At 39.8% G+C, this 27346-nt stretch overlaps 1 protein-coding gene and 1 long non-coding RNA gene across 2 annotated transcripts; both read right to left on the bottom strand.

Annotated features, from left to right (window-relative positions):
- On the bottom strand, positions 1–3528 carry hoxc13a (homeobox C13a). Its single transcript, XM_048241323.1, has 2 exons — positions 2835–3528; positions 1–1099 (listed from the first exon to the last, which is right to left on the bottom strand). Exons 1-2 carry the CDS (start codon positions 3496–3498, stop codon positions 840–842), a joined length of 924 nt encoding a protein of 307 aa, XP_048097280.1. The 5' UTR covers positions 3499–3528; the 3' UTR covers positions 1–839.
- Positions 3529–5598: 2070 nt separating this feature from the next.
- On the bottom strand, positions 5599–12332 carry LOC125293422. Its single transcript, XR_007193360.1, has 3 exons — positions 12158–12332; positions 11839–11880; positions 5599–5678 (listed from the first exon to the last, which is right to left on the bottom strand). It is a non-coding gene; the product is annotated as an uncharacterized LOC125293422 (long non-coding RNA).
- Between the last annotated feature and the right edge of the window lie 15014 nt (positions 12333–27346).

Genomic DNA, 27346 nt, shown 5'->3' with positions numbered 1-27346 from the left:
TTATGTAATACTTTGCTTTACAATCATTCCAGTTGCATGGCAGACATATATCCTTCATTTGTAGGAACACAAAAAGACGATTTTGACACATTCCAACATACAGCCCTGTCATACGAGAGTATATGGTTTAAATTATAGAGGCATTGTACTGTACATATTAGCACTAGCAGCCTTGTTTGTACCGTGGGCAAAAAAACACCGCGCGCTACACCTCAATGTTGTGGACATTTTCCGTAATGCACTGAAGAACAGAATGATTTCATGCAGTCCTTCTATAGCAAGTGTTCGTATGGTATGGACCGCAGCATTTTTCCATTTCCAGCAAGTCGGCCCATACGGGTTTATTCAAGTTCTGTTACCCTAAGGGTCCAAGTAATAACGTTATTTCTCTTCTTTTGGAGCCAGTTGGGGTTTTTATTTTCCCTTGTCATTTGTTATGCGTGTTCATTCGTTTTGCTGGTGTGCTCTGAATGTGCGTACATGAGAATGCAATGGCTATATACATCTGTGGAATATCAAATGAATTCTGATGTTCACCTGAAAACACACGATTCAAATGTCTGAGAAAACAGAGACCACTTAAATATTATATATTTATATATGTACATTCATATAAAAAGACTTAACATGACAATTATTTTCACAGCTTAGGCCATACACTTATGAAGAATGTGTGGTGTGCACTGATTTGAAATTAAATAAAGTATTCAAGAAAGGGTGGGTAAGTGGAAATTGTCTCAAGTGTTCTTCATACATGATAAGAAAAAAGGAGGTACATTTCAGACTTTTAGAACAAACAGGCGTGTTACATGGTGCTGACAAAGTGATGGGGCCAATCATCAGGTGGTGTGCATGTGATTATTTGTCTTGGATTTACTGACGAACTTCTTCTCCTTCACCCGGCGGTTCTGGAACCAGATGGTAACCTGGCGCTCTGAGAGGTTAGTTGTGGCGGAGATACGTCGCCTCTTGTCTTTGGTGATGAATTTGCTGGCTGCGTATTCTTTTTCCAGTTCTTTTAGCTGTAACTTGGTGTAGGGGACACGCTTCTTGCGACCACGACGATAACTGCTGACTTCGGGCTGCAAAGGAACAACATCTGAAAGAGAAAAGAGGAGGATATAAGGCATAGGTAGCCTACTAGAGATGTTGCAATGGCTTGCAAATATTTAAAGGTTTTCCAAAACTGACATGAGCGCTATCCTCACAAGCGCGTGCCTTTTATTTGTTTATATCACCACAATACAGTCATGAAATGAGGTTTTCGATTAAGAAAAATATGATGATGCGTTACAAAGGTCCTCATTTGAAAATGAGCATGCCAAGTGAAGAGCTGATATTGCACGTTTCCAAGCAACAAAATCATAATTCCAAATCTGGAGCTTCTGGGCAGTGTATGGGGACTATATTTTTGATACTGCATTTGCAGCAGGATGACGACTTCACTGCTGACAGTCACCTAATTACAATTTGTGATGAGAATCTTTTCATTGTTGTTATATTGGTTGTAAGAATGATCACGTTTCTGATTTTACGAGTTAAATGGAATAAATAGCATATTTGTCTATCTGTCAATAGCCTAATCTATGATAAGTTATAGCACGCGATTCCCACGCATTTGGCACTGCTGTGTGAACTTAAGTTGAACATGTTTTGCATATGACCATTCCGTGAAACGTCACCTTCTAGAGCAAACGTGAAGAAATGTAGTAAATGACCTCTGAGTGTTGACCATAGCATAGCCTATCTATATTTGCATTTACACCAAACCTCAATAAAGCACCCCGTTATTTAAATTGGGGTAAAGGTGTGTGTGGCTGTGTGTGTGTGTGTGTGTGTTAGAGAGAAAGGGAGAGAGATTGTGAGGGAGAAAGAGAGGAAGTGACTGAGTAGAATGAGAGAGGACTACAAATGAGAAAAAAGAAGCGAGTGACGGATAGAAATGATACTTTTAGTGGTTATTCAGGGCATATACAGATTGTTGAGAAACACGTGAACTAGTGAGTTCGTGTGCTGTAGGCCTAGTGAGATCTATAAAGGATGAATGCAAAATGCGCAGGTGCAATGTTTGAACTGAAATTGAATCCAAGGCGTCAGATACTGAATGAATAATGGATACTGACATCTGCACAACTCTTATAACACGTTGCAGAGCACTACTCTGGCTCTTCCCTGACAAAGAGTCACAGATTTATGACCTCAGCACAAATAGTGCCCACAATTTGATAATACAGGAGGAGCAAAGGTGTGTTGTCGTGCCCCACACCAATCACCGTGACTGCATGGCTTATACTTACTGCAGGTTTTTTGACATTTGGTTTCCGAGTTAAGATACACTAACACCCTACTCCTATGGGTTTTTTTTTTTATCTACTAACAGGAATGCTTTATATACACCTATCGGCAATAGACCGTGAATATACTGTTGGTGGGCAATATGTAAGAGGGCTTAAGGGAACACCTGTGTCTAATAGGTATGTGATGCTGACGCTTAGATGTAAAAATGTTCAGCTTTCTAGGGGCAAAACATACTTTTTGGTCACGGACGGTATAGCCTATAAGACAGTGTGGTCAAGAATTTAATCATATCCACAATGTTGGTTGCGGGCGTGGGAAGACATGTGCATGCGTTGCCGACAAGGGGAACGCACACATTAAAGGACAGAAAGACAGAAATTGTCCGTTGTAGCTTTCTATTGTCTATAACGTATTTCTAGTGACTGGGGACCAATTGCAATTCGTCGGGTAACGTAGAAATAATTTGGTGAGGTTCACCACGCAACATATATTCACGTAACATAGAAATGATCAATAAAATGAAATTGTCCTCATACCTGGAAAGGGAGACTTCCAAAGATGAGTGGATTGTGTTTGTTCCTTAGAACAATATACCTGGCCGTCCCAGCCATTTGATAGCGCCCAGTGCTGATAACCTTCCACGGGAATCAATGCGTCATGTCGTGGTTCTGGATGTGTGCTAATCCCAGGAACCACTGACACGTCTAGGTATCCCGGTACAGCTTGGTAAGAACTGGCGAAGCTTGGATAGAACGCAAACTCTTTTGCCCTGCTTGAGAGTTCCTCTGAGGGCAGCGCCGTGTTGGGCTCGACATATTTTTCAGCTGGATGATAAGAGCAAGGCTTCTGTTGTAAATTCACATTGTGCGAATGAGATAGTCTGCACCCGTAGTAAGGGTTTCCAAAAGGGTAGCCGTAGCCCAGAGAGGCACTAGATGAAGACTGAGGACCGGGGCACTGTCGGCCGCTATCTGGGGAAGATATATCCGAGTAAACGGATCCCTGGTGAGTCGCTATGGAACCAGAATGTCGTCCTAGCGCAGGGTGTGAGATGAGGTCCCTGCAGTGGGTTGCAGGACAGTTCCCGCTTAGTCCCTCCATGGTTTGGTTTTTATTCTGAGTGTTTTCATTCGGGCTTTTTTCATAAACGTACATCAAGGTGTCTGCCCAGCGTGGATGCAGGACCAGTGAAGTCGTCATATCATGGGCTGCCGATGCTTTTAAAAAGTCGACTACTCCAAGACAGATACCTCATTTCCAACTACATTTTACACAGGCGCATGCGCTCGCAAGACCTGTGCGTTCAGTTCATTAAGACACGAGCACGTGATATGCTAACGAGCCCAAAGAGATCGGGACTATAGGTGGGTAGGATAATCCCTTTAAAAGAGCTACTGGCTCACGTTTCACTGCAGCCTACCATTAGCTCCAAAGACTGGCTATTGGCTGAATTCACCACAAACAAACGTTCTTAAAGGGGAAGACACCATATATGAAGAAAACCAAAACAATTTCTGTAGACCATATTGTTTGATAAATCGGACCTATGTCCTAAAGTAAATGCGCCTGTACATCCAGCGTTTGTACTCAATATTCCCCAAGTTAGCCTCATTTACTTCTGAGTAGTCAATGTTTGTGAATGCTGTACGATTTTGACTTGGAATGTGGTTGGGGGGATGAAATCTTATGTTATTTAATGTTAGTATTGGCCTTCTGCAATCAAGTCTTGAACGGCAACAGAATTAAACATTAAATAAATGATTTGCACAGCAATTAATGACCGAATAGGCCTATAGGTTGCTCTAACATGGTGGCGCTCCGTGCAAGGTGTTTGAAGAGTTCACCAATTTGCAAACTGATTTTATATTTAGTGTTGCTGTTTTGGTTAGATGTTTTAATAGCACTAAAATAAGTTAAGTTAATTTAGCTTCATCAAATTCATAGTCATGACATTCTCGTGACATTGCATCGACTTGCCATTATATGAGGACACAAAAGGCCACGTCACGAAAACACAACAGAACTGGACATTATTTTGGAAAAATGCAAAATACAGGGCTGTGCACATTTCTTAGGCAGGTGGTTAAGTAAAAAAGCTCCACCTTTCAAAACACTTCTAAACAATTAAGTAACCTACAGTACCACACATCTATTAATGTTTTAATATTGTATTTACGTATACATAGGCTACTTGTAATTAAGTATGTCAAAGTCAAACACACTCTCAAATAACCGATAGTCCATGGATGAACGAGTTGATTAAGCTAAATATTATCTTTCATTTTCAGCACTATCATGAGTAGGCCTATATCTCTAAAAGTAGGCTATACTCCATAGGAAAAGGACGACAGATATGATTTGATATCAATATATAATTATGCAGACTATAAACCATGTAACCCTTATTTATCTTAAAGAGTTATTAGTTGACACACAAAGGAACCACCAGAGTCCACTCGTTTTCATTACGGATGTTTTTCTTTTGTGCCAGATTAGCTTGTTTTTTTGCTGGTGGGCTATTGTCTAAGTTGGGCTACTTGGCCTGTAGCAGCTGCACCAATACATTTTCACAGTGGTTTACTTTCACAATTGTTACAATGAATTCGTAGGGCATAGTGTTGTTACCTGTATTTAACCAATGAAGACAAATAAGGGAGACGTGGATATTGCTCGGCATGGCGAATATTTGCATTCACTGCGGTTGCTGTGGCAAACAAAGTCGTAGAAGGAGGTGTATGGGCTCGCGCAGTCTCAGAATTATACTGTAACTCAAAGGCAGTTGTCGAGCATACAGCACTCTTTCAATAAATTATCGTTCTACAATGACCGATTTTAAATAGTTTACAGTTAAACTAGTTTAAACAACACAGAATCAAATAATAATAAAAATGTCTGCAAAATCAAGTCAGACGGCATAAGGGCAGGTGCTTGTGCAATGCTCAGGGTCTTTGTGCATGTCGGCTACCTGGCATAATAATTCTGTATTTTAAGGTCCAACGAGTATCCTTATTTAAGTATACAATTGCATGGGATGGGTAATACAGAAAAATAGTCCCAATGCTCAGGGTCTTTGTGCACGTCGGCTACCTGGCATAATAATTCTGTATTTTAAGATCCAACGAGTATCCTTATTTAAATATACAATTGCATGGGATGGGTAATACAGAAAAATAGTCCCAATAAAATGTTTTAATATGGTTGTCCTATTGTGAATTACATTTAGAAAACGATATGCATTTCTCAGGATATAGGATACAACATTTACATTTTATTCATTTAGCAGAGAACTTTATTGCATAGGGCTCATCGGGTCCTTGACGTTGTTGGCTTTGTTGTTGTTGATGGCAAAACCGGTCCTGGTAAGTTTGTCGACTTCTAGTCTACATTAATTAATACATAGTAGTATTAGTATTTAGAAAAACAAACAAAACACGCTAATATGCAGCAAAATACTGAAACAATCAACACATGCAAGTCTGTACAATACAGGCACGGAATTATAGGCTAACAATAACACCAAAATGACATGTAGAGTCCATGTATATAATGAATTTAACTTAGCAAAATTACAAGTTAATGGTAGCCTTCTACCTTGCGCCTACCTCGTCAAAAAGGAAGCCTGTATTTTACTCAAATGCAGCATGGTATTTAGACATATGTTACAACCTAATAATATATACAATAAAATATACTATTAATGTGGCTGCAAGCTCTATTTCTCTTTCTACAGTTGAAACAAGCCTTTTCCATGACAGATCTGAAGCACTGCAACTAGAGACAAACAGCTTGGTTGACGCAATGGTGACAAATATGGACCTCTCTTACAAATAGCAGCTGCACGGAAGTCCAAGGTCAAGGTAAAATACGCAGCCAAACAGGGTCGTAATCACAGTCTAGACAGACAAGAATGAACTTCACACTCGCCTGCATGTAACTCTACATAAATGAAAGGCAAAAAGACAGACGAGAAAGTAACTATAAGGAAAAGAGGCGGCAAACAATCCAGTGACAATTCACTGTCTCAGACAGACATCTAGTAACAGCGTTCTGTCCAAGGAGACAAATGTGGAGAGTGGCCTAGGCTATAGCTGTAGGCTACTATCTTCGGTCAAATCCATTCATGCTCTCATCGGAAATATTCTGTTTATCCCTTAAGAAACTGATTGTGTAAGAAAGCTTTTAGTTGTTAGATGAAGGTAATTAAAACGTAAACTATCCTTCTGCATTTACCCTATAGGCTATGGCTATGTCTTTAGTAAAGAGTATTGCTACTGGCTCCGTTCCCTCGATATTTGGGATGATCCTTTCAGAAAAACTCATCCAAACGGCTCAGCTCTGATGACATGAAACACCCTATCCGGTTTTGTATCATGATGTTTTGCTACTCAACAAGTTCGGTCATGCAAATCAGCATATTTAAATCAATGGTTGTCTGGTTGTCCTTAGTTTGTGTAGGCCTATTTTTTACCTGTAGGCTACCAAATTAAAATTTAAAAAGATGATCACATATGAAAGGTATGGATCAACAGTTTCTTTGAGAGAGAAAGAGAGAGAGAGAGAGAAAGAGACATGCTTTCTGTAAATGCATTCAATACATGTATGACGAGAGGGCACCTCACTCAAAACTTCAGTGGTACGCAAATTAGTCACTTCCCGTCAATAGAGGATATAGAAAGTTATTGCAGGCTGGTGAATCACAGCGTCTATTGTTCGTTGTATAGCCTATCGACGTTTACTTACCACTCACATTTACATTTGACCTTCCTATTGGCGAAAACTGAAATCTTATGCTATGCAACAGATTTTGGAGAGGAAATATGCCTAAAGCGCGCTGAAGTTGTGTTGTAGCCTACCTATAGCCTAGGCTCTTGTCATGAATCATAGCCTTATCGGTTACTATTGTATTAGCTTTGGAGATCACCAACTGTCTAACATCCACGGAAATGTGACAATTTTGGTTACATGCCGCGTTTAATGAAACGTCTGTGGAAATTATCTTTGATGAAATGTTCATTTATGCAGGCTCTCTCATCTCTTTAGGCTTAGGATTACATTTAAACATGGTCTAGTTAGAATTTCGTCCATATTTCTTTGAAATATGGGTCTAGGTTTATTTTGAGACATTTGAATCTGCTCTGCGTTCCCTTCAAAAAGAGATGGGCGACAAATATAACTGGTTAGTAGACTGATTTGTTTGGAAGAGTTAAAACAATATGATGTCTAATAACATTCTCATTTGCAGAGTTACCAGATAGCAGTAGCCCACGTTATTTAGCTAAAGATATAGAACTGTATGTGCGTATGGCAATATAATAGAACATCTCCTGCGACTCTCTGATGGGCTAGTAGGCTAGCCTATTTGACTGACATTAAATGTTATTGTGAGAGGTTGTAGGCTTAGCCTAATTCAGATCCATCTGTACAAACATATGCGAGAAGTTGCGTGTATTATTCAAGTTCAAGTGTAAAACACGTGTGTACAATTTGGATAATTAGCCTACGCCTTAGAATTTGCTATTATTATTATTATTATTTCTAGAGGGACATTGGTGTCAGAAATTCAACACAACTTTGAGGAACTGGACCGGTTTGCTGTGCATTTATGCTTATGGAGTTTAGAACATGACGCATAAGGACATCTATAACTGATAAACTGCATAGGAGGTTCACTGTGACTGAACTGTAGTTTGAATTATGTCGAGTTGCGTGCAAAGTTGGTTTATTTGAAATACAGTGTTCACTTAGTCTAGTTTAGTTCCTTCCTGTCGACGCGGTCACCTCCACCACGTTGAACAATGAAAATAAGCTATTAGTCTAATTCACAGATTTGGTCATAATATAGAATAGCTTTTTTAGGTGCAAAGAGCAAGGGCGAGAACAACCTATCCCAAACGGTGTTATTGATGTCGAATCTTTGCTCAGTTAGGCTATCATCAGACCATTTTAATCATATGACCAAAACGATAAAATTAACCAAATGATTTGTAAGTGCTGGTGTTAGTCCTCCGGAGTGTTCTGTTGTCGGTGGGTTGGGGTGGGGGGCACACATTTTCTACAAACTGTTAAGCACTGAATATAGTTTTGCTGCGCAAAAAGCGTTTGCAGCACAGAGACTCAAGACAGCATACGATGCAAATCCCTCAAGACTGAAATTTGTTGCAGATAAACAATGCTTCTTTTTCCTCGCTATGAAGAAAACTAACCCTTCAAGTTGACAGTTTTGGTAGGCCTACTTTTTTATTTAAATTTCTGTTGGCAAATATTTTTAAAAAGATGTCTTATCATGAAATAATGTATGCTGATACGTTTAAGGCTAGTCTACCTGAAGAACATTTAATTTGCAATCACTTTTAGCTAGCCAGTCAGACAATTAAGGATTTTAATATGTATCAGAAAATTGAACGAGGATGTATGCTTATAGCTATCTAAGAAAGTGTATGATAAATTACACCGAGGTAGCACAGTGCAATACTGGTTAGATTGCCTAGAATTTAGTGTTTAACGTCACCAGGCCTTAGTATAAGTTCTAACTACAATTTAACCGTACCTAAAACAGTTACAATGTGTTAGAAATAACCTCAAAAGTGCGCAGCTTGCAAATCTGATGGAGACTTTAGTCTAACGAGGTGAGTCACCTTACAACTGGCATTTCGGACCGGCATTACGCCACGTCCAAAGGCAACGTATAGACGAGGCAGAAATCCATGGCCTTGCTTTCTGATTTGAGTAAGGTTCTTTACAGGCCACAGAAAGATTCACTTCCTTGAAACATAAAAATTAGCTGCAAGGATCGAGGAATGTTTTGTCGAGTGATTCCATATGGCTGTTGGTTTGGAACTGGTTATAATCGCACAATAATACATAAAGACAGTCAGATGCCCATGCGGACTAGGATAACTACAGATGTCTCATCCCCTTATTTGTGCGCAACTTGCTATCTTCTAACGAATAAAAGGAGGCTGGTCGAAGCATGATATTTCATGTTCTGTCTGTTATTGAGTACTCAGTTTACGTGGGCCTTACGAATCAGAAGCAACTTTCTTTCACTGTTGTGGTGAATTTCTGGGGGCGATTTAAAGTGTTACAACGTCATCCATATTGTGCCACTACTACCACGAGCAGGCCTCTATTTTAATTAGGTGATCCGTTTCTTGTAACAAAATAAACAATGTTCAAGGTGTGTAGTGAGGGCTTAGCAAAACATTCGAGGATGTCTCAATACGAAGATGTCTCAATACGAAGAGCCAGGGATGTGGGTGAGGAGGAGAGAGAGAGGTGTCAACTGTGTGTTGATTTATCGACACTGCAACCATGCCCGACAATATTTCTCAACATGTATTACAAAATGACTGAGTTTCACAGCATCACCTAATGTTACATTGTCACGTGTGCGTCAACAGGAAGGATTGCACAGTGCCGTTGTATTGCAGTCAATATGGCACATGCAAGTAGCTGCATTAATTAAATTAGGTTAGGCAGCATATTTTCTACAGTCACAACGTCGTCAAGATGTGTTTAGAACTGACGCGCACAAATCTGCAATAGTCTACGGTGCACAGATCTGCAGTACTGTGCAGCAGGATTTAGCAGAAGAGTGAAGATCAGATATACGACTTTAGTTCGGATTAGAAAATGTGCCTTTCCCTTAAGGCCAATTATGAGTATATTTTATTGTATTTACAGGGGTGATGTTTTGTCACACTTATTCCTAGCAATCACATTGCAAATATAGCAAGGTTATGGGAAAATTATTCATTCAGTCGCCGAAGCCGATTAAAACCGTCCACAAGCACATCATTTGAAAACCTTTTCCACGTGTATGATTTCTGAATGCAGTGAATAACTTAATGGAAAGTATTATATGAAGCTTTTGTGCTAAAATTCAATTGTACTTCTGGCGACGGCCCGCGTAACAAGCACCACATGTGTGTCTTTTTGCGGAGGTTTAAAAGCAGACAAAAATCTCCCCCACTTCCAGGCGCCTCTAGTCGGAAGTCCAAGTTCAAGTTAAAAAAGGCGACCACTCTCTGTCCAGACATGCTAATGAGCAAAGTGCTGATGTGGACTGAAGAGGTTTCTTTGCTTCTTTGTCTTTCTTATGTGACATTCAAGTTTTATTTAATTCACAGATTCAGCCCATATTTTTAAGCAATAACACTCTTTTACATATGACAATCCGAACAGACATTTGATTTGTAATCGTATAAGGTACTGTTTTGTAGGCTACCATGTAGAGATTTCATCAACACGTTGTGCAGCCATTGCTTTCATAAATCGCCCACTCAATTGTCACTGGAAATGTTGATTAATAGAATCGACTGATATAAATATAAGTTAGCCTATCGGATCAAAGCTGTGTTGTGGAACAAAAACATCACTATTTCTCAACAAAGATAGGATAAACATTTTTTTTTTATTTTTACATTCTCGAACAGATGTTTTTTGAATATAGCACTTTCATACAAGCATTTGGAGTGACTGGAGTTTCTGTGTAACCAGAACTCTCTTTCAGTCTATGACAGAGAGAGAGAGAGAGAGAGAAAGAAAGAAAGAAAGAAAGAAAGAAAGAAAGAAAGATAGAGAGACCCAAACACTTGAAGACAATGTTGAGACTCGTTCTTCTTAAAGGGGTCTTGAATTTACATTCAATAGCCTACTCCTTTACTTAGATTTACCATGCTTTATGTATACAAGTTATTCTGTATTGCCCCTTCAGCTGGTAGGCCAACTGGTACTGGCATAATAACAATAGATGCTAAAGAATGAAAAATACTATTTAATACAATAATAAGCAGCACGTTTATCACGGTAGACTAGCTTAGTTAACATTTACTTTCTGTCGGGGCTCCTGTTCCCATTAACAGCTACCATACGACCGATTATTTGTTTCAAATCAAAACCAAACTTCAATACAGGAAAGATCAGGATAACCCCGACACAATCAAAAGATCGACGTTACCAGCATTTAACTTCCAAGGAAAATCGTGTATTAACGAAAAATGATCCATGCAATGCACTGGTGTAAGCCAGACAAGTAGGCAATATATTGTATCCTCCGATACCAGCATTAGTTGCCATATCCACAATGGCAAACATGCCAAGCACCTCTATAAACGGAGGAATCCTACATGACAGCGTGGAGTAATCAGATAGTCTAACGAACACCGTAAACATGCATAGACAGGACATCCTCGTCATTACGCACGTCCATCGCCGATTCGTTTTCAGAGTCTAACTAAAGTAGCCTATATTTAAATACAATTACCGACGTAAAAGCGTATTCCAGAGGTAATTATGTAAATACTACATGAGCCCGTCTGCAAAAACAATAGATTCCGGTCACTTGTTTATTTGACATTCGCACTTTGCACTTCTTGATGAATACAACTGATGGTTCGAAACGTATGACACTCTCTCCCACGTGTTGCAAGTTGCATTGCGCATTATCTGTGACTATCGTCCTGCAGGTGCCACCACGTCAAGTGTTGCCTACTGCAGCTGTAGACTGTTGGACTTGGATGCGTAACAAAAGACACTTACCCCATTCCTCAATAATGCTGAAACGTGTTCCTTTACTGAAGTCTAAGATGGAGAAACAATTCACACATTAGTATATCTACATCGTGTAAAACACAATTCTTTTACAGAAGGATTTAGTGGGCCTATAATTTAGCTAAATATTGTTGTTGAATCAGACATTCAAGTTAGAAAACATCCCTAAGATGTGTCTTAATCAAGAAGTACAACACATATTTCTAAAACTTGCTTCATATTGCAACAATGAGAAGACAGGGTTTATTGCAGTCCTATTGATAATGTTTGTCCACATCATGATTTGTTCTTGAAAGTAAAAGCTTACCACCTCAAGGCTACTCATGGCAAAAGTTACATTCAGGAGAAATCAGGGAAAAAATGCCTTTTGCTCCAAGGCGTTCACATTCCTCCCTCTGTTTGGCTTCCGCCTCAAAAGGATGTGTGGTCAAGGTCAAGGTCCACTTCTATGAAACTGACGGACACACTCAGGTATCTCTCCTCCAAACACGCTGAATAAACAGAGGGTTTATGCAACATTCCCACATCAATTAGAGCAGCTACCCAACAGATGAATATATTCAACATAAGGCCAATTTATAAAATACGATCTACTACTGTCTTTTTTTTAACATAATTACACGAAAAGCCCTCAGAGTTCCATTTATTCAGTCTATAAAATATTTCAGATCTGGCACCAGCGCTAATTGAGAAAAAGTAACTTTAAAATGCATAAAAGTAACTTTAAAATGCATAAATCCACAGAAATAGGCATATGTTTCGTTTAACTATAAAACCAATGAGATCGTTTGGATGCCTGATATCCAGTTTCATCAAGCTGTAAGACTGGTTTCGATATTTTTTTTAGTATAAAGACTATAGCCTTTGGATAATAAAAAAAACGCATGTCGCTAAAATAAATCAAAACTCATCGGTACATACCAACAGCAATTCATTTACAAAAATTCTAAAAGTTCAAGTTGTCCAATCAGTCTTAAAAAGGTCTATGTTTCTGTATAGTATTTAAGAATGCTGATGAGCACCAAGTTATCTTACGACAGTGTATTTCATGCTATATCTTCTCTGGATCACTTTACGCCACACTAGATAGCCTACAAATCGGGGAATCAAAACGGGTAATCAATTGTAAATGGGAAGCACCAAGAGACATGTAGATGCGCAATAGAAAGACACTAGCCTGAAGATAACATTTAAACGAAAGACATACGACCATGAACTTCCCAAACACACACTGACACAAGCTCGCATCAATGTAAGGCTAGGTAGATCAAATGTATTTTTACATTTAAGTTAAGTTCAAGTTCAATGTCTATTCGCGCAGTGGTAACTTCGTGAGAGGATGCTCCATTTGCCTTTTACACTTGACATAACTTTAGCCATGACCAAGTTACCTGGTCGGAGATATTGCCATATAACTTACAAAAAAAAAATATAGCCTGCTCCACGATTGTAAGCTACTAGCAATACATTATAAGCATGAGTTAAATATTTGATAATCAGTTGCTACTCAGTCTAATACACCACACTGGCTGGTCAAAATTAAACACACATATTCATATAACTGATTATATAGCTCACAATAGTATGAAACGACAACAATAGACGGATTAAAGTTTAAAATCTAGGCTACATAGTATATTTTGACTGTAACCTCAGTCAACATGATCTTAAATAAGTGCAAATTGAAGAATTTGACCGTAGCGAGGAGCTATTGTAACTTCTGGATTCATACCTACACACCACACCATCCAGTCAAAAGTTCAAATCAGAAGCGCAACAGATTCGTCCCATTTCCTTCTTGAACCAAGCAACAACTTGGCTACATTTATCTGTGTGTATGCATGCGTGTGTGCGTGCTTGCGCGCGCGTGTGTGTGTAAATTAATATGAGAGGGGGAGAATGTGTCTGTTTACGAGTAGCCTATATTTGTATGGTCATGTCCAAAGACAACAAAAAACAAAACAAAGTGTTTTTGTCCAATGACGACTTTTTAAGCTTAGGCTACCAACCCAATCGTCGAGTTTTTGTCGGTTTGTTTTACGCTAGGTAGCCTTCCTGAAGAAGAGAACATTATTGCACCTGCATACGGAATTGTAGTTGATGCAACTTGGACAAAACCTTATTAAGCAAATACATTTTCAGGATGCGTGTTCTTTTGACGCAAATGTGCACGAGAAAGCACACACTTTCACAATACATATAATTATTTTTTTATATTAGCCAAAAGTGTCTAAATAGCATCTAATAGATTCGGAGGAGCCTACAAGAATGATCAATTACGGAATTTCCACAAGGTGATTAATCCCACCTTTAATAGGCTACTCATGTAGAAGACAAATTCCAGGCATCTCCATGCGTAATATTTGGTTTCTAATGCACCTGTTAGAACACATTACACTTAGCCTACTATATTGTCTGCCATCTTTTTCTTAAAATTCTAGGATGCAACATGCTTCGCCCCATATCTGATTTAATTAATTAACAACAAATAAAGACTGAAATACAATATACGTTTCTCTCTTCACTCATGCGCATGCTCTTAAATATATCCACACACTCTCCATACAACATAATTGCATGATTTTTGTAACTAATGTAAAAAAGAGAGTCATCTTTTTGTGTGTAAATAAAAATGGCGACTCCGTGAGGCACGCATCTTCGCTAATCTTTCTACGAGAAAAATACATCTCTGAGCCTTAAGAGGACAAAATGAGTTTCCATGCAGTAATGAGGAATGCCCTAAATAACCTCACGGTAGAATGAACTTATCCTTTCACTGCCCCGGAAAGTAGCAGTGGTGGTGCGAGACGGCCATGAAGCCATAACACCCGAATTCCAAGTAAACATTTTAACTAGTATGTGTGTGTGTGTCTATAGGGTCCAGGGTATTTTTATTGGTTTAATTGGTGTGTTTTAAAAGCCCATTCTTACTTGGATAAAAGTTGTTTTTCTCCATCAGTGTTTCCATAAAACAAAGTAAATACAAACCAAATGTAATCTGAAATTGCAGTCCTTTTATTAACATATACAGAGTGGTTATGGGGCGATGAAAAACCACATTCTGAAACTTTTCATCCCGGGTAGGATTTTATGGTTAGTTTAACACACGTGATTCTAAAGTCAGCTGCTTGAAAAGACAGCATCTCAATGCTTTGAATCCTTAATTAATTCCGTCTTTAATTGAATAATGAACAGGTTGTGAGGTTGTAAAATAATTTGCATGAGTAAGATATTAAATGCATGAGGGAAATTTACATGACTGTAGATGGCATTTAATTTACAGTCTCACAAAAACATACACAAGTCAAACCTTCTGCACTAGATCTACCAATAATGATAGTCTAGTTGATTAAATTGCATCCATCTTTGGCCAGATGTTTAACGATATATCTATCTATATATATATATATATATATATATATATATATATATATATGATTGTATGTATATTATATATATGATATGATAATGTATGTATAGTGTAGCTTACTGCAGCTTAAGAAAGGAACTTGTCAGGCATGGTTGCTGTATCCAAAAGTCATACTCTTGCCACAGAAATGTACAGTATAGGTCTCTCAAAAGCATCTCAACCTGAGCAGCGCTCTCAATGTCTAGGCTAAAATTAAGCATAGATAGTACCATGCATCTTGGCAAGCTATAGGCAACTGCAACATTCCAGTCAATGGGGAACGAAGCTGCACAACAGCTTACAATGTATTTCAGCATCAATGGAAGATAGACGTGCTTTCAGCTTACTGAGAATAGTCAAATTATGAAACAACAAAAATGGTTCTTTTTGGTTCCTCTGTCATCCTTCTTCCATAAAAGGGCCACTTTGGCAGTTTGAGTAAATTAATCGAAACAAGTTTGTAGCAACCTGAGGAATAGAGGAGTAACTTTTCTCTATTCATGTCTTGAAATGAAATGAAAGTGCATCGTTTGCCTCTCCCAATCACTCTCATCTAGTAATAAAAAACATCTCCCCACTCTTCTCATTTCCCTCTTTTTGTGTTTTGTAGAAATGTACCCTGTCTCTATCACATTTTCTTTCAAATCATTTGCACAAAGGTCCACATACCAGCCTTGGTGCATCTTCCAATGTTGCTAACAGCTCATCGGACTGGTTAGGATGGCACAAAGAGATGTTGGTCAGTTGTAGGACCAGTTGCAGTCTTTCCTGGCAGTATGAGACCTTTTACTGACTTGATTTCCCTCACTTTGGTTAACATGGTTTCTGCACGTCAACACAGCTACTTATTTTGCATTCAACAAATTGACGGCAAAGTTCAGTAAAGAGATACTGTCAGTTTAAAAACAACTCCAACTGATTCATGAAAGTCGATGGCAGGAAATGTAGAAATATTAAGAGTTGGTGTGAAAAAGTGTGAAATTGCCTTCTTGATAAGGTAACTTTGTTTGGAACCTATAGACCCTTTCAAGAGAGTTCCATTATCAGCATCATAGTTGGCCCCACAAGGCTTCCGTTTTAACATTCCACATGTTATCTTAATGCAGAGGAAGTAGATTGGGAACCAAATAGAACGTTCAAGCATTGTTTTTGTTTTATTGTTATTGTTGAAAGGGTCTATATTGTTTTTGGCGGTGCTGTAGTTAGGCTACAGGGATTAAAAGTCAATGTTTCTATTTAGAAGGGATTGTATGGGGGGAAAATAATAGGCCATCTGATGGGACTATTTACAGTATTACAATTTAGTATTACAGTATTTAAATCATTAAAAGGCCACATTAAAATGGCCTTGTTTACCTTTGGAGGAAGGCTCTACCGTAAATTGCCAAGTGGTTTACTACCACCACTGCCTGACATTGTGGTGACATGGTCTGGTAGCACCCACAACTCATTTTCATTGATCTTGATGCAAGTGCATCATGGGGTAAATGGAGACTCCTTAGCATTGCAGCTCTTTTTCCCACTGAAAAATTTAGGAGCGCATAAAGAACTTTAGGAGTGCAATGAAATTTTACACAAGGAGGCATTTACAAGAAAAAAATATTTAATTTATTTGAATACAAAAAGTATACTAGGCTTTTCAATTATTTTGCTTCAAATTATTTATTTATAATTATGCAATTATTTACACTTCAAATGGCTTCATGGCACAGCTTGGTTGAGTTTCCTAGAGTGACTTGTTCTTTAGAGCATCAATTAACCTTTGATATCTGCACAGCCATGAAGTTATTTAACAACATAACAAAGTTACAAATTAGATCCAGTTTTTTAACCATATTATAAAGTTACATATTAGATGTAACACATAGCAGGGCACAATATATTAGTGCCATGTGGGGTTGCCACTCTATGACACAACTAAGTATGCCTCCTATGTGCCTCCCACCCCCTACTTTATGACACAACTAAGTATGCCTCCTACGTGCCTCCCACCCCCTACTCTATGACACAACTAAGTATGCCTCCTATGTGCCTCCCACCCCTTACTCTATGACACAACTAAGTATGCCTCCTACGTGCCTCCCATTCCTGCAATTCCTTGCAAACTAAGCCTTACATACTCTGTGAAGATACAAACCTGTCGGTTTGAAGATGAATGTTTTGTGAAAATTGTCCCGACTACTATTTGAGTGGACGAATTCGCATTATCTTTCGGAGGGCACATCGGAACTATCCAAAGGGGTGTAATATTGGACTTAATGCCAGACATAAAAAAAGGCAAGCTGATCAGTGTGCTGACAAGGGTAATTTATCAGGACTGTCAGTCTATACCACAAGCATGGGTGGTGACACTGGTCAAATTACTTACTTCCTTTGTTCATCAGCACACATTTTTGTCCTTTCTAATACCTGTTGTGCTTTTTAAGTATGCCACAAAAAGACAGATGAAAGCCTGCAAGCTGTCTAGCATCACCAGTGTTTCTACTATGGAAAATATTGTCAACTGATGATGATACCCATATTAGCTATAGCTAACCTTGGATTTTGTCAACTGTAAACTCACATTAGCAGTCAGGTTGGTAGCAGGAGGGTCATGGTGGATATATTAAATCAGATTAAATTATATTCAATTTCAGTCCAGAAATACCATTACACAGTCTTAATTAAAGGACTATTCCGGCGCAAAATAAACCTAGTTTGTCGTTCTCTGGGATATGTTTTCATGCTAATCGAACGTGACCCGTTTTACCACACACACATAAAAGTAAAAAGGAATCGCTATTTCTATACCACCAACAAGGCTCAAAATAGCACCACACTTCCACGGTAGCATAATGAGGGGCCCTCCATGTAAACCGAAGTATTGAGAACTTTGTAAGTCTACAGACAGTTTATTAACCCTTAGAACCCTAAGCTGTTTTTAGGGCATTTTCACTACCTTTATTCATAAGGATTTATTCAGGTCATTGTAAGTGCCACACACACATATTATATATTGTTTTTTTCAGCAGAATCTAGGCTATCATTTCATGCATTAGTACTAGCATTGATTTTATTTAGATTTTTAAAGAATTAAAATATAAAAAGCGTATTATAAAAATTCTTATATTTTGACATTTATCTCACCACAGCAAGCTCATAGCTCTACATGCATTTCATGTGTGTGTAGGGCAGACTGTCCTGAATCTGGCAATATCATTGCCATGGTGGAGGGATTCTCTGGGACTGAGCAATTTACAGACATATGTGGTGTGCGCCTTTCAGAAATAAATGCCATTTTTAAAAAAAAATAATTTAGTATTTCCTTTCAGAAATAAATGCCATTTTTTATTTAGTGATTAAAAATGACCTTTCTGCGCTCCATATCTGACACGAACTGATCTGACCTGACTTGATCCGAGTTTACGTGTTAGCCTGTGTGTGCCTGTGTCTGCACTCTCTACAAGGTTCTCTACAACCTTTTACTGCATTGCCATGAACAAAGTAAAGGCAAAAAAAGTTCTTTGTCGAACAAATTGGGATGCAATGTGAGCCTTGAATTGGATGGAATTTGCTCAAAACCGGATTATGAACATTCTTTGCCATAGAGAAACACAATAGCGTTGAATTATAAACATGCTTTGCCACAAAAACAGACAAAAACGTGAGGTAAGTCAAGCTATATGAAGTTATTATTTTGCTGTCACTTCGTCTGTTTTATAACCCAGAAGAATGTACTTAGTATCAAATGATAGCTCTGTGTCTCCTCTTTCATCTGACATGCGTGGCATATCTATCCGATCACAGGTCCGCGAGTAATTCAAACGAGAGTAATGGGTGTGCAGCGTTGGTTTTTGTACATGACGTTATTATTTTGCAGTCACTTCATCTGTTTTCATAAGCCAGAAGGATCGACATACTTGGTACCAATGGATAGCTCTTGCCATATCTATGCTTTCACGGGTTCGCGAGTAATTCAAACAAGAGTAATGGGTGTGCAGGTGAATGCAGAGAAGTATAGACTGTAAATATGATGCAATTTGATTTAATTTTATGTTTTTTTTATTTTTCATACTTTAACGTACAGACAAGTGCCTGGTCTCGTTGGAAAGCCCCACTTCTGCTCTGTCACGCAATAGATGTTTCATCTCGCTGCGATGAACAGTTACGGAGCAATGTAACAGAGAAGAAAAGGTGTGTTTTTTGACGCACTTTGCGTCAATCGGGTTCTAAGGGTTAAAAAGATTTTAGAAACAGTACCGTTCACATATACAAGCGGGCGCCATCTTGGGAAAAGAGTCACGTGACAGTTCAGCTCGCGTTGCTCCAGTCCAACGTTGTGCAACGTGAGCTGAATTGTCACTGTGATTAAATATGTGCCATTATGGTGGGCACTGTGGTGCAACTGGTAACAGCGCCCGTACCCTATTCAGGTCCACATACCCACGGGAACCTAGCCTGGTCCTTACCGCCTGTGACTACGTTTCTCTTCGTCATACAGTCTGGAACAATGTAATAAGAATCTGTCTCCGTAATGGGCGGATGCTTATTTTGAGGTTTAAAATCATTGGAGTTCCCTTAACCAATCAGCAACGTTTGGTAATGACGTATGCTGTGCGCCGGAGTTCAGGCTCTTACGCGTACCACTTCTGGCTAGTTTGTAGGCTACCTGACCGGCAGGGCAGTCTCTTCGTAGTGGATATAGCTCTATTGCGCCAGCCACAGACCGAGAGTTGTATACCAAAAGCGTCATGTCACTGAGATTATATCAGCTCTTGTCACACGCCAGTTTTCCTCTTATCTCTTCTCGCCGCTTATCAGACAATTGTTGTTCTACGCAGCCCGGTGACTTCGTCGGAGCTACGGAGCTTACTTCGTCCTACACGGGCTGTTCAGACTACACTCTCGGATAAGTTGGATTGTACTGACGACCTACGTGTTGACCTGGAGCTTGCTCGGTTAAACTAACAGTTGTTTGGCATAAAACAACGCAGCCTCATGGCTAACGTTACTGTCCACAAGCACCGTAGCCTCGCCTTGAGCCCAGCTCGGCCTCAGGCTAGCCTCAGTCTGTCAAACACAAACACGGAGCGGTTTACCTTGAGCCCAGCTCGGTAATCGCTAGTCCCAGTCAAGCACAATCACAGCAGCCTTGCCTTGAGCCCCGCTCGGTAACCGGCTAGCTCACGTCAAGATACACCGCCTCGCCTTGAGCCCCGCTCGGTAGGCTAGCTAGTAGCTAACATTCCATTCCTTAAGTAGGCCTAACATTGCCGCATTGATTTTGTAAAGGTAATTTGAGAGTAGGGGGGAGAATAACGAGCAGCAAATGTTTATTTGAAAACATGATAAGTAGTGATGCATGTAGTACACTTAGTAATGCGTTTAGGTTTAGTTATCACCATCATCTGATAAATCAAACTTTTCCCAAAACCAGTTGGAAGGAGAGTTATACGACGTCCTTGCCATTTATAAAATTGACAAGACAAGCCTCTTGTTCCTGCTTTAATTGCGTGATGCCCTCGAGAGTTGAGACAACTTCACGGATAGCTTCTAGCGTCTCTTCCTCCATCGCCATTGTTGCTATGCTGTTGAACTACAAGCTTCGCTGGACTACAAGCAACTGTAGTTTTGAATGTGTCAACCTGCAACATAAAAAGACAATTTGGGGGAAAAGAAGTCACATTGCCTTCTGCCCATGTGGTATTATTTTTGTTTTTTATAGTATATTTTTGGGCTTTTTATGCCTTTAATCAGATAGGATAGTGGAGATTGACAGGAAGTGAGTGGGAGAGAGAGTCAGGGGTGGGATCCGGAAAGGACCACGGGGCGGGAATCAAACCCGGGTCGCCGGGGTACGGTGCAGGTGCCCCAGCCAGTCGCGCCACTACTGGGGCCCCCAAGTGGTATTATTAATTGGAAAATACCACAGGTAGCTTTAGCCACCACCAAGCCAACAAAGCACATACATGATCATGCTGTTACATTCAATTCGCAGCAGACTCCAGTTCACGCTCAAATATCAATGCATGGACTAACACACAGGAAGAGGCAATGCATCGTCTGATGAAAATCATTGGTGCTGTAAGGAAGCATTTCTAGGATATCAGGCAAGTGAAGGCAATTTGTACCAAAGTCACTTGAAGGTGATGATGACTCTCTTCTATATTCTTGGCTCACCCATTGCCATGAGTATGTTAATCCACAGTGCCAAAATAAACACTCGACATTACTCAACAGCTAGGTCCAATCAAACAATTTATTCTGATTGGATGAGAGGCAATCAACGAGTGGCTATATCTCAGGACATCGCCACTCGGATTCCTTATCGCTAGTAATCACTCCATATTTTGGAAGACGCAAAGAAAAGGAAAAGATCTTCAGACCGAGCGAGGGGGAGTTCGTAGAGAAAAAGCACCAGGCTTAAAAAAAAAAAAAAAAAAAAAAAAAATTCAAAGCCAAGCTTGAAAATAATGGTGCCATAGCATGGCGGATCAGGGCTTTCCACAGTATCATGGCAAGAAAACCATGGCAGAACAGGTCAGAGCTTTCCGTTTTCAGGGTCATGCAAGGAAAGAGAGTTCACTACCGAAAACTACACTGCAGAAAAACATGATCACGTTAGAAAGTAGGTGCAGGAAATGCCGAAATATGATTCAGGGGCGTGTAGCCCACTCAAAAACGAAATAAATAAATCAAAATTGAGACAGTCTATGAGAGTTGGGGCCCAACGAGGGGGGTCAGGATTAAGCTCCAGGAAACACCATTTTGAAAAAATTCCAAACTATTTTGGCTAAAGTAACTAGCTACAGAACCCCGGAGTTGTCATTGCAAGATATTTTTTTGTGTATATCCAGAAAATGTGCACTCATTTTACTAAATTGTGTGCTCACTTTACTAAATCTTGCTCTCATTTTACTACATCGTGCTCTCAATTTACTAAATTGTGCTGTCAATTTAGTAAATTTAATTTGACTAAATTGTGTGCATGTTTTACTAAAATGTCCTTTTAATTCTGGTAAAGTGAGCGCACAATTTAGTAAATTGAGAGCACAATGTACAAAAATATCTTGCAGTGACACTTCCCAGGCTCTGTAGCTAGCCTAGCATGGACCATTGAAATTAATTTCTTCTAAATATAAAGAAAACAAAGGAAATAATAATAGAACTGGGAGCCAGCCCGGCCAGAGTATGGTTATAAATGGAGAGGATGTTACGATTGTAGCAGAGTACAAGTACTTGGGCACAATCATAGTTAATAAGTTGCAATGGAACAGTAATACCGACACCAAAGGGCTGCAGAGGCTGCATTTTAGAGCAAACTAAGACAATTTAGAGTGGATAGAGATATGATGTTACTTTTCTATCCCTCATTTGTGGAGAGCATGCTACTTTTTTGTTGTGTTGCCTGGTATTTCTCTTTGTCAGTGGCCAACAAAAACAAACTGAGCAAGATAGTTAACATGGCCAGCAAGGTTGTGGGGCAAAAACTAGACAGTATGGCTATGACCTGTGAAAGAAGGGTGTTGAAGAAAGGTCAAGCAATTAATGAAGATACATCAGGCATATGAGGTGTTGCCATCAGGGAGGAGGTTCAGGCTATTCCAAACTAATCAAGCCAGTCGGTCATTCATTCCAACTAGTATTACATTGATGAACAAGAAGATACCTGCAGGACAGCTCTTTCAATAGCACCATGGACTTTGTTTCCAGCTGGACTGTCATAGTATGGAATAACTGCACTTTATCATCCTATTTATGTGTAGTGGGGTCTGTCTCTTCTGTCCTGATGTTGTGTATGTGTGGGGGTGTGGTAGGGTGTGCGTGTGTGTGTGTGTGTGGGAAGTTCTGTTGTATATTCTGTCTTGTCTAACGGTCTTATTGTCTTTTGTATAAATGTATAAGATGTCCTGTATGGCAATAAAACCATCTTATACCAATTCCTGGTAATAAAACTACAGGAGACCGCCTCATAAAATAAAAAGTTCTTTAATCCCATGCATTAATAAATTATAGCCAATTAGATAACAGTATTTTACCTAGATAGTAATTGTTATCTCAAAATAGAGAAGTAAACCATTTACAAAGGCATATAGAAAACTATTTGGACTTTGATACAAAATTTTGCACAATGCAAAGACTGGGTGACACAGCTTGTCCTGCTGAGAGACAGTATCGGCAACAGCAAAAAGAGCATATTTTGGAGTTTTTCTATAGGCTGTTTCAGACCAAGTAGTTACAGGAACAGTCCACTTCTAAATCAGTTCTATTAACTACTCTCCCCAAAAACGTTTTTTTTTGCAGGCACCCACTGGCCTGGCACCAGGAACTGGTAGCGTTTAAATTCTAAATAGGCACCCCTACACTCACCAAATCATTTGAATTCACCCTCACTTTGTCATTTGAATGTTAGCTGTGTTGCTTCAAGCAAATCCTGATGCTGCACACGTTTTGCTTTTTTTGCTGTGGAAAACAGCTGTGATAGAGCTGGTTAACAGTAGCCTAACTTTAGTAATCAGCAACCTACATCTATCCTCTGCCAAATACAGTTGCATTTTCTGCTCTGAACAAAACCGTTCAAGAATTATTTCAGCAAAAGTGGGATGTGCGTAATGTCTAATTCCTTGGTCGGGACGAATGAAACAGGCATGATGGACGAATGAAGCCAGCAGTTTAAGCCATGGAACATCTTTTCAGCATTCGCGCCTCTCTCCGAGAGTGAAGTATCTAGACTCCTGACATGTAGCCGTCCTACCACATGCTCGCTGGACCCTATACCTACGAGCAGGCTTGGAATTTCACCATTCTGGGGGCAAGGCCACTTGGCCTTCAGTTGGGCATATTTGGTGGGGGCACAAAGGCCACATGTCAGGGCACCAAGGCCAAAGTTAACTATACAGTAGTAGCATATAAAAATGATCAAAGTTGTATTTAGCCTATTCACTGCAGTAGACCTGCATCACTGTATGAAACATTACAAAAACATGAAACATGACATATTACATAGAACTGTAAATCATCTGATCATCTAATAATTACAGATATCTAGGCTATATATAACATTTATTTTATATTTGGCCTGCGATGAAATCATGTATTGAACAATTTAAGCACAGCTCAGCTTTAAGAAACTCAAATAGCCTAGATGCATGCTTAGCATTTTGTAGGCTTTTTAAGGCTACTTTCACAAAGTCTTAGTCAGCTGTCCTCTGATTTACCAATATCTAGGCTAGGCGATATTTGTAACATTTATTTTGTATTTGGCCCGTTATGAAATCATGTGGAACAATTTAAAAACACATTGTAAAACTTAAAGCCCAAATTTGGAGACATCCATGCATGTCGAAATTTACTGCAAATTCAAAACTGGATTACTCTGGAACGGCTAACTGTACAGGGGACTGCTTTACACCTTTGTGTTTGGTAAGGTCTGCTGTTTATTCTGATATATGGTTTGTCATGTGTTAAAAGAAGGGTTTGTGAAGTATAAGAGATGAATGGGTAGGGAGATCATAAACGCAAAACCTTCAGTAGAATGTATGATTAAATTGAATTATATTTACTTTTCTCGCGAACCGTTCAACACAGCAATGATCGGCTAACATCGTTTAAAAGCTGAGCTCTTTCATGTGATACTTGTAATGTCTGTGTGATGATGAGTAGGCTACCAGCAAGTAGTTCAACTGAGAATGGGTGAATTTGGGACGACTTTCTTTCTTGCTGTCACTTTCTCCACTGCGTAAAAGACTAAATTAATTTTATGCTGTGAATGCTAAGATTATTTTGACAGGCCACAGGCTAAATAAAAATCGCTATTAGTAGGACATAAAGCAGAATATTGAAAGAAGGGGGCACCAAGGCCACCGTGGCCTGTAAACCTCTGATTTTCAAAGGGGCATCACGGCCAACGCAAGGGGCTACGACGGCCATGGCTGTCGTGGCCGCCGTGAAATTCCTACCCGGCCTACGAGCCTACTTCAGTCCATCAGCCCAACCATCGCACCAGCTATCACATGTGATCAATGCCTCGAACTGCGTTCAAAATGGCCCGGGTGACACCGTTACTTAAGAAAGCTTCTCTCAACCCTGCTCAAGTCGAGAACTACCGCCCTGTCTCACTCTTGCCTTTCCTATCCAAAGGCATTAAACGAGCAGTCTCCAAACAGGTCTCTGACTTCCTTTCACAGAACAACCTTCTGGATCCAAATCAGTCTGGGTTCAAAAGCGGCCACTCTACCGAAACGGCTCTGCTGTCTGTAACAGAAGTCTTAAAAGAAGCCAGGGCGACCGCTCAGTCATCAGTACTCATTCTGCTCTACTTATCGGCTGCCTTTACCCCGGTTAATCACTGCATCCTTCTCTCTATACTCGCTAACATGGGAATCTCCGGTTCTGCTCTCTCTTGGTTTGAATCCTACCTCACAGGACGCTCGTTTAACGTATTTAACCAAGATAGCTTGGTCAGCTATCTGCACCTCACCATCTCACCACAGGGGTCCCCCAGGGCTCAGTGCTATGCCCCCTTCTCTTTGCTATCTACACCACCTCCTTGGGACAGATTATCCGTTCGCATGGCTTCTCATACCACTGCTATGCAGACGACACACAGCTCTATCTGTCCTTTCCCCTGATGACCCCTTGGTTTCAGCACGGATTGCCTCTCAGACATAGCTACATGGATGAAGGCACACCACCTCCAGCTGAACCTCTCAAAGACTGAACTGCTGGTCCTCCCAGCTAAACCTACCATACACCACGACATCAACATCAAATTTGACTCCCTGTCTGTTTCACCTACCAGGACTGCAAGAAATCTAGGAGTTGTTCTCGACAACCAACTACACTTCTCAGATCATGTTGCCTCAGTCGCCCGGTCATGCCGTTTCGCACTCTACAACATACAGAAAATCAGGACTTACTTGAAGATGCTACCCAACTTATGGTTCAGGCAATAGTCAGTTCACAACTCGACTACTGCAACGCCCTCCTGACAAGTCTCCCAGCCTGCGCAGTGAAACCCCTTCAGATGATCCAGAACGCGGCAGCGCGCCTGGTCTACAACCAACCCAAAAGGGCACGTTACCCCGCTGCTCACCCAGCTACACTGGCTACCTATGGCATCAAATTCAAGGCTCTAACGCTTGCCTACAAAGTAGTCTCCGGTTCTGCTCCCGCCTACTTAAATGCCCTCATACAGAAATACACTACCTCTAGACCGCTGCACTCCTCAGACAAACAACGTCTAGCTCTACCACCGGTACGCTCAGGCCAATCCAAACTTTTCTCATCTATTGTTCCTCGATTGGTGGAACACACTGCCAGTTCCTACAAGGGCAGGGACATCCCTCTCCATTTTCAAAAAACTCCTGAAGACCCAGCTCTTTAGAGAACATCTCCTTTCATAGCACCACTTACCACCACTATGCCACTTTCTTTATTACTTAGGTCAAACAGAACTACCCAAGCCTTTTATTGGCCTGACTTTGCACTAGTATTTTATTGACTGTCTATGCACAATTTCAACCAAATTTTGCTGCTCTTTATTTTTTCATTATTATATGTGCCCTCTTATTTACTTATTTACTTTTTACTTTTTGTTTACTTGAATGTTATGTTTGTCTGTGGACTTAAATTGGAAAAATATGTCTTGTCTTCACCTGGGATAGTGAGAAACGTAATTTCGATCTCTTTGTATGTCTGGAACATGTGAAGAAATTGACAATAAAGCTGACTTTTTGACTTTGACTTTGACAACAAGTCTTACTGATCCTAGCACTTACCAGCCGTCTTGAACTGACACGTTTAATTGTCCTAAAATTGTTGAGAATTGCTTTAAAACTTTAAAACTTACCATGTTGTTAATCGTTTTGGCTAAAAATGCGTCAGCCAAATGTAATGTAATGTAAAAGCCAGAAATTTCCTACAACTTCAATACTTTACAACAAATAATGAATGGTACTTTCAAAATGTTTTATTTTAGATAGATTGCTGTTGGGCTATACGTCTTAGTGAGTCTAATAACAAGTCTTTGCAGTCATTCTGAAGCGTATCTAGCAGTTATGGAAATATCATGCATATGGATGATTCTGCTATTTTTATAACAGTAAC

The sequence above is a fragment of the Alosa alosa genome, chromosome 4, assembly GCF_017589495.1.
Source record: "Alosa alosa isolate M-15738 ecotype Scorff River chromosome 4, AALO_Geno_1.1, whole genome shotgun sequence".
Lineage (NCBI taxonomy): Eukaryota > Metazoa > Chordata > Actinopteri > Clupeiformes > Clupeidae > Alosa > Alosa alosa.
This window is presented reverse-complemented; position numbering and strand designations above follow the sequence as displayed.